This window comes from Platichthys flesus, chromosome 20 (genome assembly GCF_949316205.1).
Source record: "Platichthys flesus chromosome 20, fPlaFle2.1, whole genome shotgun sequence".
NCBI lineage: Eukaryota > Metazoa > Chordata > Actinopteri > Pleuronectiformes > Pleuronectidae > Platichthys > Platichthys flesus.
In genome coordinates, this window is record NC_084964.1 from 11,137,424 (window position 1) to 11,149,853 (window position 12,430).

The 12,430-nt window shown below is 44.0% G+C and overlaps 1 protein-coding gene across 1 annotated transcript in view; it reads right to left on the minus strand.

Annotated features, from left to right (window-relative positions):
- Positions 1–2,913: 2,913 nt before the first annotated feature.
- ntn2 (netrin 2) overlaps positions 2,914–12,430 on the minus strand; it is a 46,910-nt gene continuing 37,393 nt past the window's right edge. The window contains exons 5-7 of the mRNA XM_062378885.1: positions 11,526–11,579; positions 7,295–7,369; positions 2,914–7,195 (exon numbers count right to left, since the gene is read on the minus strand). Coding sequence (XP_062234869.1) covers positions 6,810–7,195; positions 7,295–7,369; positions 11,526–11,579 — 515 coding nt within the window. The 3' untranslated portion in view covers positions 2,914–6,809. The remainder of the gene's footprint in view (positions 7,196–7,294; positions 7,370–11,525; positions 11,580–12,430) is intronic.

Genomic DNA, 12,430 nt, shown 5'->3' on the forward strand with positions numbered 1-12,430 from the left:
TAAAGTTTGTTTCTCCAGTAAAAAGCACCAACAAAGGAACACTGAATCACAGTTTTGTGCGACAGCGGTCCCTTACAATCCCCGACACTGTGTGTGTTTGTGCCTGGAGAGTTGTCCACGAGTATCATGGACGTGATTGGCACCTTTGTGAGCTAATGGACTGGATGAGTTGGAGGTGCGGAGAAGACGTTTCCCCCTTGCAGGCATGAAATGTAAACTTTTCTTTTGAGCTGAATGAAAAGATGGAAAGATTGAGAGATTGAAGGACGACAGATGTACGAGCGGAGGTGTGGTCGTTGTCACGCATGTTGTCAGTTCCAGAGGGAGTGGTGTCTCTTCAAGACGACAGCTGGTTTCACTCAGAGAAAAGACGTTCAGCAAGAGAGAGCGAGAGAAAGAGAGAGAGAGAGAGAGAGAGAGAGAGAGAGAGAGAGAGAGAGAAACAGATCAGACGTTCACCACTGAATATTTATGATCCTAGTCCACACAGATTTCTCGCCACATTTTTCCGCGGTTTTCGAGGGGGTTAGCGCTCGGTGACCCACACACACGCTCGTAAACTCACAGACAAGCGTACATGAGTGTTCACAGATACAGTCGGATATTCACACATGCGTTAACTGTCTCCCAGGGAGAGGGATGGTGAGAAAAAGGGAATGAAAAAGGGAAAATAAGCCGTCGGGATCATTAGAATGGAAAGTCGTGAATGTGGCAAAAAGTAAAAGACTTACATTAGGGAGAAAAAAAGGAAGATTTAGGAAACAGACTGACACACACACACAGAGAGAGAGAAAGACCCTATGCTGGATAATGCCGTTGTCGAGCTTTGAAGCACAGTGGTAATGAGGCTCCATTTAAAGCCAATGAAGCCGCTTTGGCAGCTTATGAAAGCACGACTGGTAAGCCGCCCTCTCCCGCCGCTGGGTGGTGTGTGTTTGTGTGTATGTGTATGTGTCAGATAGCAAACGGAGTGAGGAAGAACGGATTGTATTTAGCCGGGTCCACTTTGCTCTTTTCCAGCAGCTCTCTCCCAGACCAGTCACTCTCCAGAGCTTTCAACACTCAAGTGGTCACCTGAATACACTTTTGACTTTTTACCGTTTTACGCAGGGACATCAGCTGATATAACCACGTCTTTATCGTCAATTTAATTATAGTTATAACTTACAACTAATCCAAGGACGGGCCCGCCAATCTAAATACAGCAAGTTACCACTAAGTACACATTTATCAAGGTGGGATAAGGGGAGTGTTTGAGAGTCTTAAAAACGGGTTTAAATTCTGGTCGCTGATTTTGACATGCTGGTGTAGAGGCACAATCCCAACCAAAACATTGGGTAAGCTGTCTTATATATCCTATAATATATGTTGTGTGGGGGAGGCATGTTGCGGAGGGAAATGCGGCCTCCTGGCTTTTTAAAGATGCTGGCATTGGAAAGAGCTACCTCAGGTTCAAAAGTACACAATGAATGTGTCTAAAGATAGTGTAGAAGTTTTGCTCTCAGAAAAAAAGCTACACAGACAAATTGAAGAGAAGCACGGGACTTCATTTATTCTATTAATAATATAATAATTCATTTGGAACGTTTGTGCACAGTCTTGAGCATCCTCAACAACTAGAGGAAGATTTTAGACCGAAAAGCAGAACTCCCTTCTGTGTTTCCTTTCAATGACCTCACCAATCAACCAAAGGTCCACACTGTGTCAAGCGTGGGAGAGAAAGACAACGTTAGGAACTACTGTTTTGAAAAGTATAGTGCTGTCCACACTACTAAAATCAGGTGATCTCCACAGCGGAATATAATACGTCACTTCCTGCTGGTTGTGATGGAGCAATGTGGCTATATAGTGTCTTGATTTCTACCCCTCGGTTTGAGTTCAGGGACTTTGCTTCAGTTGTTGTCACAGAAAAAAAAAAGAGAGACAGAAATAGAAATGCCTGAGAACATCCTGAGGGGTAATGGGAATCAATTAACACTGGATGTGGTCCAATATCTCAGTTCCATTACAAGCAGGAAAGGAAGAAGTCAGAGAGACCGAGAGGAAGATTGAGAGAGACACAACAATAAGGTCTCTGACAGTCACAGTCTTCCATCAGTCTGACAATCTTCATAGAGAAGAGTGGATTCTCACTTAGACTGAGCCCAAAGGTTGACTCCATTACTGTAGCTGGATCTGTCATAGGGCCATAACTCTGGATTTCAGCTGTCCATTCGGTCGTAGGCCATTTAAGCTCTTTCATCGTAATGGGAAGTGGACAGGGACGGCAAGCTGGGATTGATGTGATTGATGCAGAGACGTATGTAATGTTGTTCATGTTTGTGTTTGTGTGTTTCCATGACATTATCAACAGCCTCTATTCTCCAAGCCTTGATGGCCATCCCTTAGGAGAGTGATGATAAATGGTCACTTTCCTGTAATTTACTTGCAGGAGGGTGGTGCTGTTTGATTTGAGGGTGGGGAGACACGGAGAGAGCTGAGGGGGTGTGTGTGGGGTGAGCATGAGTGAGGGGGAGGGGGTTGGGGGTGGGAGGGGGGGTCGGGGGTAGTAAGGGGTTTCCTGACTCGGACCCGATTCGGGAGTTGGGTTTCCTCGGAGGTGAGGTACATATTCAAGTGGTGTGTGCCTCACTGTTTATTTACAGAGCTTTGGCTCTTGTGCTCCGTTCATACAGGAGAGGAGCTGATATACCCAATGTGCCCCCCCCTGCCCCCTCCCTTCCCTTCAAACCCCAGTCCAGCCACTGTGAGTGGAAACACACCCACTGCATTAGAGCATACTTTCCAATGAGAAATACACACACACATCAATTTGATATAGTTTCCGGAGCCCGGGCGAATGACGGCTATTGGAGAGACAGATGATCAACACGACACACAGCTCATTAACTAATAATTTATTTTTTTACCATTTAGATTAAAAAGTCAGTGGTTCATTGCCTCAAAGGAAAATGTACAAGGAAGCCTCGGATATAATAGGAAGTGAAGAGCAGGGCTGAGCTGAGCTGAGGGAACAGTCCCTATGTGTGAGTGGAGAGTTATTCCCGGGGCATTAATGTAACAGGGGGTGTTGGGTTGTTGCGTCAGTTCATGTCTGCACCTCTATGGGAGAGGAGAGGGTCCGATCAGCCCCTGTCACATTTTTGTTCCCCCCTCGAATCTTTTCAAAGTCATTTACAGTTTGGACGGCTGTTGTCTGGAAACAACATAAACCAAAAGGGGAATACATTCTGTGTAATATCTGAACCACATCTTCTGGTCATGATCACAAAAGCATATGTTTCTGGTTTCTACATCCATAGAACATCATCTGGTTTGTACATCCATACACGTGAGCCGTCCCAGGCCGAGTGACCACTTGCAAAAAAGACAACATGAATGGCAAAGGCAGTTCAGTACATATTTACAACATGTCGAGACGAATTAAAAAGAGCGGGGATGTAGATGGAAGTGAAACGTAAAGAGAATATGAATCAGAGCAGGAAAATGTCAATAATAATCCTTTATCATGAGAGCTCTCCTGCCTCTCTGCACCTTTATGTGCACATCACTTGTTTACTTGGGTTGGTTAATTAGAGACACACTCAAACACACACACACACCTGTGAATGTCGTAAATGTAGCAATGGTGGGGGGGGCAAAGAAAAGCAGTTATGGCCTCAGTTCCACTGCCAAGCTGCCAGGCTTGTTAACGTAAAACAACAAGAGGGCTCACCCTATGAGGCTCGCTAAATAGCTTTCATAAGACTACACTTCCACCTCCCACCCCCCCAACATCTGGCTCACTCTTACCTCTTATCTTAAGTCCACCATTCAGAAAATGTTATTGGAGAGAAGGGAAACGACGAGCTAATAGGAAGTAAAGACGGATTTCTTGAAAGAGAGTCCAGATTCAAGGACAGCGTGTTATGCACTTATGGAGTCGAGGGCCAGAGAGGCCTCGCGGGCACATAACTTTCCCATCCATCATAGTGTGTCACGCCATGCTCACATACCAGGGCCAGGAGACACCACCTGTCTGCCAGGCCACTGCGGACAGCCATCACAAAATTTTGTTCTGCATTTTTGTTCAAATCCATCGGTGGGAATCGTGTCAGAACTTCAATGCTAGTTTTGTCCATTTTTTTTGTCACACACCAGAAATCACGATGTCATTTTGGTTACAGGTTGTTTTTTGGAATAGAATATTAAAGGAGACGTATTGTGCTTTTTCAGTTTTTCTCTTCTCTAGTGTGATATAAATGTAAAAAGTCTGAAAAGTAAAGGGAGCTGCTCTACACAAAAGAAAACCAAATGTCTGTAATGCCTTTTCAGTGGTCTGATACTTCTGCATCATCCTGATGTCACGATTCCCGACATCTCTATAATGCATGCATAGCTGGTAATCTGGCAGACCTCATGGGAAGGCAAGGTAAAGCGAAATTTTTCCCACATGTACTGAAAGCGGTTGACCAATCACACCATCAGAAGAGATTCCTTAAAGAAATAGGAGCTAAAACCAAGCGTTTCACACTGAGTCTGCAGAGACAAGAAAAGTGAGGAAAGTGATGCTTTTTCTGAACATTTCAAGTAAGAACCCAAATTCAAATTATGAATCTGAATACGGGCAGAATATGTCTTCTTTAAAATGTCATCATAAGACAGACAGATAATCATTTGAGCAAATTAAACACTGTTCATAGTTTATAACATCATCCACTGTCATGGTGTCCACATTCTTAGGCTTGGCGACATTATTTCATGAACACTTACAATCAGACCATACATTTTGTGAGTGAGTGAGTTCTTCACAGTTTGACGTACATTCACACGAGACGTGAAAACATGAACTACAGTGCAGTACAGTTAACCACTGAGGAGATCTGGCAGCCTCATTCTGAGCTGTCATTTCTCTAGGACGCTGAATACAAAACATGCACAATGGGTTAAACAGGGAGTTTGGGGAGGATGGTGGTTGACACAGAGGAGGGACACTTCTGGACGAGTGACAAACCAAACATACCGCCGCGACCAAAGGAGCGTAACCACTAGCTAGCATGACATGCCTGTCGGCACACTCACTGCTACGCTAGTTTGATGGGCCCTCAGAACTGTGTGTTTATCTTGTTCTCTATTTAAATAGATTGAAATGTGCCTTACAGGGAGATAGGAAAGCTCAAGAGGCACCAGTAGGGTCTCTGTGGTTTTGTTAGTCCCGACTTTCATAGCCTCCTAATTCGATTAAAACATGGACTATGCTTATTTGGTAAAGGATGACTGGGACTTCGTTTGGGTAAGCAAGTTGGGGGGGAAAGATGACCAGGGGAGTTTTCCTTTGGATCTCGATGCTCATGTCGGTTTGGTTCTTGCTTTGCTAACTGTAAGTTTTTGATGGACCAACAAAAAACCGCAAACATGCAAACATAACAAAGCACATGAGGAATGAAATATGACCTTCTCATGTCATAATACAATCAGCAAGCACTAAAAACTTTTCCAGCCTTATTCATTTTGTCAAAATATGCTTGAGGAAAACACGACTGTGTTGTTTATGCAACTTTGTTTTCATTTTACTGCATGAAAAGGAACTCTCGTTTCAATCTCTTATTTTGGCAAACAAAAGCCTGCCAGTCTCTAGACACATGAAAAAAAACAAAACAACTAAAGACAAAAGTAATGACAGTGGCCACACAGCAACATCTGGGAGGCCACTACCCAGCGGAAGACACAACCCATAAAGCGGAAAGTCTCCTCGGAAATGATATATTGGTATTGTTCGGAAATTCCAGCCATTTGTCCACACCGCTTAATCGTTCTTCCAGAAAATAAGTGACAGGCAATGAATCATGTCGGTGATACATTAGTTTATAAAGCACTCATGAGAGGGACTAGATGCTCAGCTCTAGAGGCCTGGATTCTTACTCACACATGCCAACAAGTTTTGCTCTGCTTAAAAATGAAACAAGCTATATTTTCAAACAGAAATATGGCTGGTGTATGGATGTGATAACAAATCGCCACACAAAGAATATAAACTCTGTTTTGAGCAATCGCATCAAATACATGATGTTTATATTGTGAGGAGTGTCCGGTGGCAGCAGCAGTGGTGGTGTGACTGAGGTTTGCTGTGGAAAACATCCCTACAAAGGGAGCCCTTGGTTCCTCATGGGACAAGAGTGTTTCTTTCATGTAGGTACAGACCGTATAAGTTACATCAGACACCTGGAGCCGGTAAAAGCCCATGTTATGAACATTCTAACAGCAAACGTTGAAAAGTTGTCAGGTGCACCAGCTCGTAATGATCAAGTTTGTTTCAACAAAGAAACGTGAGGCCGCCGATCTTTTCGCTGATATTAGTCCGTCTCTGAAGTGACAAACTTCAACTGTTCAATAAAATCCTCCGGAGTATGCAAATGTGAGTGTTGAGTCTTATGTGTGAGAACTGAAACGAGGTGACAGAAGACGTGAGACAGTTCGTAGAGATCTTCGTTGAGAGATCGTAGTTGGGGGACGAGTGGACGTTACTGCTGTCGTCGCTGGAGGAGGGAATGGCGTCTGCTTTTGACTACACTTCATACCCTTTTTAATGGTCCCTTTTTAAGGCAAACCAATGGACGAAAAGACGAGTGACATAACAAATACAAACCTCGAAAAATAAAAAGGAAAATAATTATACAATATACACAAATGTAGTCCTTAAAACAGGGAGGGTACATGCAGTCTTTGTAATGCGCAGTGTTCCTGTGATGGGGGAGGGGGGGGGAGATGGTCAGGGTCCATGAAGGTGGGCAATGGGAGGGGAAGAGGTAGGGATGGACGCTGCTCTCTCATCACGCTTTGCTGCACTTCCCCTTCTTCTCTTTGCGCTGGAACTTCCTCAGACGTCTCGTCCAAACGTCCCTCCACTGGATCACCAGGCTGTTCTTATCGGCCATCAGGCCCACTCGCTCCGCCCCCGTGCTGGCGGCACCACCCCCGGTGCCCACCCCTGGACCCGCCCCTGGGCCTGTTCCTCCGTCGCTCCCGCCCATCACCAAGAACCGCTTGCTCATCTGGATCTTGGGGCATTTGCAGGCCAGGTCCTTCATGTGTACCCACAGGATGTTGTCTCCTCGCTTCAGAGGCTCGCCCCGGCTCTTGTACACAGACACCACGTTAACCGAGAACTTGGCCCAGTCCCCAATGGTCTCCATGTCCAGTACGTTCACTTGGACCGCTGTGAACACATTCATAAAAAAATTAAACAATCAGTATAAATCCCTACTCACAATACAATGTATCTATTACTTGCGGCTGAATAATTATTTTCTCTCACCATAATCTTTCTTGCAATATTTCTTCATATTGATCTTCAGGTTGCCCTTCACTGGTTTACAATAGGACTCGCAATCTGTAAGAAGAAAGACAACAAACATTCAGTCCTTTAGCTTCTTAAAGTGTAACCACACCCTCAAGTTCTGGTAGAAGTGTCTCTATTTGGAATCAGAAACATTTTGAGACGGGGCTGAGACACGTCTACCTACTCACACACACACATGACTGTGAAACAGCCGAGGGGTGTTATGAGTCATGGTCAATATATTATATATACACTTGTATATCTTGTCAAACATTAGTACACAAAGTTACTGGAACCAAGTGTTATGTCCTGGGAAACCACCAGTAAACACACTCAACAGCATCGACGACAGTAAATCAACTTGTTTCTGGACACACACACAGGCCGACACATGAGGCGTTACAACAATGTCTATCATTTATTATCATATATCTACAGGAAACTGGAGCAGGATTGATAATGATCTGCTTGGTTAAGTTTTTGTGAGCTAAAATACAACTTCTAACAAATCACACATCAAACCCCTAAAACAGCCGGGTAGTGGGAGACCAGTGAAACATGCCAGAGGAGCAAGAGTGTTCGGTTTGACATGTTTTCAGCAGTCTTGAGTAAAGACAGAGCATTGTAGGAGCAGGTCATGGTTGGATGGATGTGAATAGGCCCCGGCTGCCAGCGTGACGACTGAGACCACACGTTGGACAGATGACCTCCGCTGACCAATCATAGGTGGAGCTGCCAGTGATGAGGTGTTACAATTATGATTGTGACAGTTAAAATGGACGTCTTGGCTGAGTGATCATTCTCAGATCCCCTCCTTGACTGACTCTTAAACCCAGCCTCGGTTCGGATTAGTCATCAATAACTGCATGCATCTTTTTCAAGCTGGCCGTGCTTCAAGCAGAGTTGGGCCGCAGCGTGGGCCGGCCGCACTGGAAACAATTTTGTCCCATTTCCTAGTCAAGGATTTGAAAAGCTACATCCTCTGCAGACACAACGATTACCTGAAACCTGAGTAAAAACTTGACGAAAACAACAATAACGGAATTTCATTTGACGATTTGAAAAATGCACCATCAATAAACCATGAAAGTAGGAGATAAGTTAAATCAGATAGTAAAACCCTTTGAAGTCCGGAGCCTTGAAAGCACATGCATGTAATTATTTCTCCTGCTTTGCTTTTCTCATGATGGCGAAATATTTATTTTTGTCATCTCAACATTTAGAAAGCTTTGATTCTCTGGGATCACGAAATGGTTTTCCATGAGCTGAGAGCAAAGGAAACAGGGGAACACAGGCAATACGCTAAATTCAATGAACTTTCAAAGACAGATGAAAGGGCTCATGTTTAAAATCTCCGACGAAAATCTCTGATAAAAGATTTAAAAGCATGGCAGTGTGTTTTTTGAAATCATGCTCATGCTTCTGGAGCCGTGACAAGAAAGACAGAGACGCTGCTGATCATTAGCACGGCTCTACTGTACTTGACTGGATGCCACTGGGTTTTATGAACCTCAGAATTTTGGATCCACTTATTTCAATTACAAAACTATGAGGAGAACACAAAGTCAAAGAGAAAAAATATGAAAGGTGGTTTTCCATCATATTTTTGTCAGGGGACATGAGAAGCTGAGCACGCTGCTCACATGGAATGTCAGGGCGTGAAACTGAAAAGCCACATGCTGCTCACTGGACTCGTATCTGTGGTCGGGCCTCTCATTGCCTTCAAAAGGAAAACCATTCCGTCACGTTGCTCTCCAAAGCAAACCAAATAAAATTGCTGGACATGAAATGTCCCAATTAGAAAAAAAAATGGTCGTAAGGGAGAGAAATTATGATTTCTGGGTTGCATGAACAATTTTTTGGGGGCAAAGGACGTATAAAGCAATGGAGGGAGCGCAGGAGCACGAAACAGAGGCCCAAGGAGCCCAATAAAAATGTCCAGAAGGCTTGGATGTGTATCAGAGCACTTGAAATTTTGCTAGTCTGAGAGAGGAAAGACAAGAAAAGGAAAGAACAGAAAAGAAAGGGGAGAACGAGGGAGCAGACAGCAGCTTCTAAAAGCCTGGAGGTGATGTCAACAAAAACAATGAGCGAAGGTGCAGATGGCGACATGTCACGAATTGTGAGTGTGGATGCATGTATGCCTGTGTGTGTGTGTCTGTGTGTGTGCTTGTGTGTGTGCCTTTGCCTGTGTGTGTGTGTTGTACATTATTCACTTTGAATGCATGATGTGATGATTGTATTGCTAAAGGTCTTTTTCATTACAGTGAGCTTGTGGTTCCATGTGCAGATCATTATCATGTAAGGGTGCATGCAACTGTGACAGGCATGCATTTCTATGGGATGTGTATGGCTTTCATTAGATCACAGCCAGTGTGTGTGTGTGTGTGTGTGTGTGTGTGTGTGTGTGTGTGTGTGTGTGTGTGTGTGTGTGTTCCTATGTATGTGGTATACAGTGGCAGGCCTGGAGGTATACACCAGTGGTGAAACACCGACTGGGGGACCCTCTGTGTTTTCCCATGAAGAGTCACTTACTGCTGGCTGTTCACCTGGAAAAGCTCTGTGAATCGCCCACTGACCCAGAAGACCGGCCCACTAAAACCACGCACAATTGGCTTCAGGGCTCGAGACGCCCTAGTTCCCTTGAGCCCCTTTCACTGTGCCATGACAAGGACAAATTGCATCCACCGCCCCTTCCACAAAAAAACATTTTAGGGCCCTAGGTCTGTGATGGTGTCGCTCGTTCTTTGGTAGTTTAGGAAGGAGAGAGATGGGGGAAATGCTCTGGTCTGTTAAGTAAAGCCTGAGGGGAATTGGCGATCAGCATCTCTTGTATTCCAAGACCCTGTAGGATTTTCCCAGGGATGTATTAGACACAAGAATGGGCCGGACTGCGCAATTTCTGTCCCCCAAAAAGATCCTCAGGCCCAAGTAACAAGAATGAGAAATTACAAATGAGGAAGGAATCTGCAAATATGAGAACATTTCCATCAGTATCTACTAATCTTTAAAGGGATATTTAGATATTCTGGAAGGTTCTTTTTCAAGGCAACACTTTAAAATTACATTAAATAATGAAATATAACAGATCTAAAGACATTTTAGTGGTTGATGTCAACAATTATACCTTTTTAATAAAAACCATTTCATTTTATTACAACTGTGCTTTACTATATTGTCATTCATGAACCGTTTGAACAGCAGCCTCCACTTATGAGCGACCACCTTAGACTGTATATAAAGATGGGTTCCAGTCTTCACACTATGTCAACTGGTTAGCTTAGCATAGCAACATTTAACATGTAGTAACATGTATGCATCTATCTTCTCCTCTAACTCCTGCCAAAAATGAGAATAATGTTAATCAATTTGTTTCATTTTATACCATTAGATTTAGTCATTTTCTGCAATTTTTGTGTGGTTCTTTGATTATGTAAATAAGTATCTATCCGATTTACAAATATTTGAACCCTTTCAGTCAGACCCTTTAACTGCACAGTATTTCTTCTTTGAATAGTAAGAGGCCCATTAGTCAAAAGTCTCTTACGCTGACTTTTCAGACAGAATATGTATTTATAGAAGAGAAATGATATAAAAACTTTGAAACTATAGTGCAGTGGAGTATGAGAAGCAAAGTGGGGGGTACAATCTGGAGCCTGAGTGATGATATATGGTTATTAACTTACTAATGAATCAACATTTCCAAATCAACACCACTAGTGAAACCGAATAGCCGCAGAATGAAAAATAAGGGTAGGGTAATTGACCGGAGCCTAAATTGGAGAGTTGGAGGGAGAGGCTGAGCAATATTCCCCGCAGTCATTTGCCAAACGCTCTTTTCACGCCTCAAAACTCTCCTTTCCTCTATATGCCCCGTCTCAACTGTAACTAATCACCTCTGCTGCCTATCGCTGGCCTTGGCTTTAAGTCGCAGCCATATTTTGAGCTCAGCGAGGCTCCACTAACTTGAGGCGAGCGGTTGGGGAAACTGTGCCAAGGACACAGGTTTTTAAGACAATGGAAAAATTCTGCCGGGCCCTGGTGCACTCTCTCTCTCTCGCGCAACTTCAAAAGAAGCGGGACCCGCCCTCCATTAATATTTATCCCACACCTTAAAAGTCATGTCCAGAAATATAAAAAATTATGTTTTTGTTCCTCTCATAAAGCGGCGGTGCTTATGGGTGAGGTTCAGAGAGGGGGGACTAACCTGCTGGTTCCTCTGTGCTGCTCACCACAGCTGTGGGGTTGGCCACTGGGATTTCTGAAACACACACACGGGAAATTCAAAGTTATTTCATTGGTTACATGTAAATCCATACCTTTCAAGTGCTGCCTGAGTGACGTGGCTCAGTGTCGGCCAAAGGTTGGGTGCATCAGAATTCATTAAAAGCAACTCCAAAGACGGGGGTACAAGATGGTTTTGTGTAAATATGAAGTTGCCTGAAAACAAAACACACGGGGTAAGCTAAGTGTTGAGGAGAAGTAGAGGTGTCACCAACCCAATATGAGAAAAAACCAGGGTTGTGTTACAGTAGGTTTGGATTGTGACAACGCAGATGAAAACACACGGGGCGTTGCAGACAGACATGTTAGATAAACATTGACAGAGTGACAGGGATACTTATTGGTGGTGAGAGGGAAGACAGGCTCAAATAAATCGCACATTCCACTGACTAATGTGGCGGTTTCACTGTCATTCTGGAGCATGGAAAGATCATGAGACGGTATAAGTGGAAAGAGTAATGGACGCCAGAGAACCAAATTCAAGTTTCGAGTCAGACTTAGTGGAAGCGCCACACGTTTCTTTGATTGACACAGATTTGAAAAGGAAAGGTAGCTGCACTGGATTAGCCGTAACAGTCGCTGGGTTAACACTGATGTGTAATCTCCATGCAGGCATGTATAGACAGACGGACAGATGGCGAAGGGGGCAATTTTGTTTGGATCATCTTGAGACAGATGCAGCCCTCCCTCGCTGTGCCCGCTGGCTTACACTAAAAAGTGCCTCGTGGAATTCCTCCAGGACCGCGCTTCTAATCGTATGCAACTTTCCAATACAAATGCTAATGCTGACAACAGGCCCTCTGCCGTTACCCTAAACAGAGTTAGTGG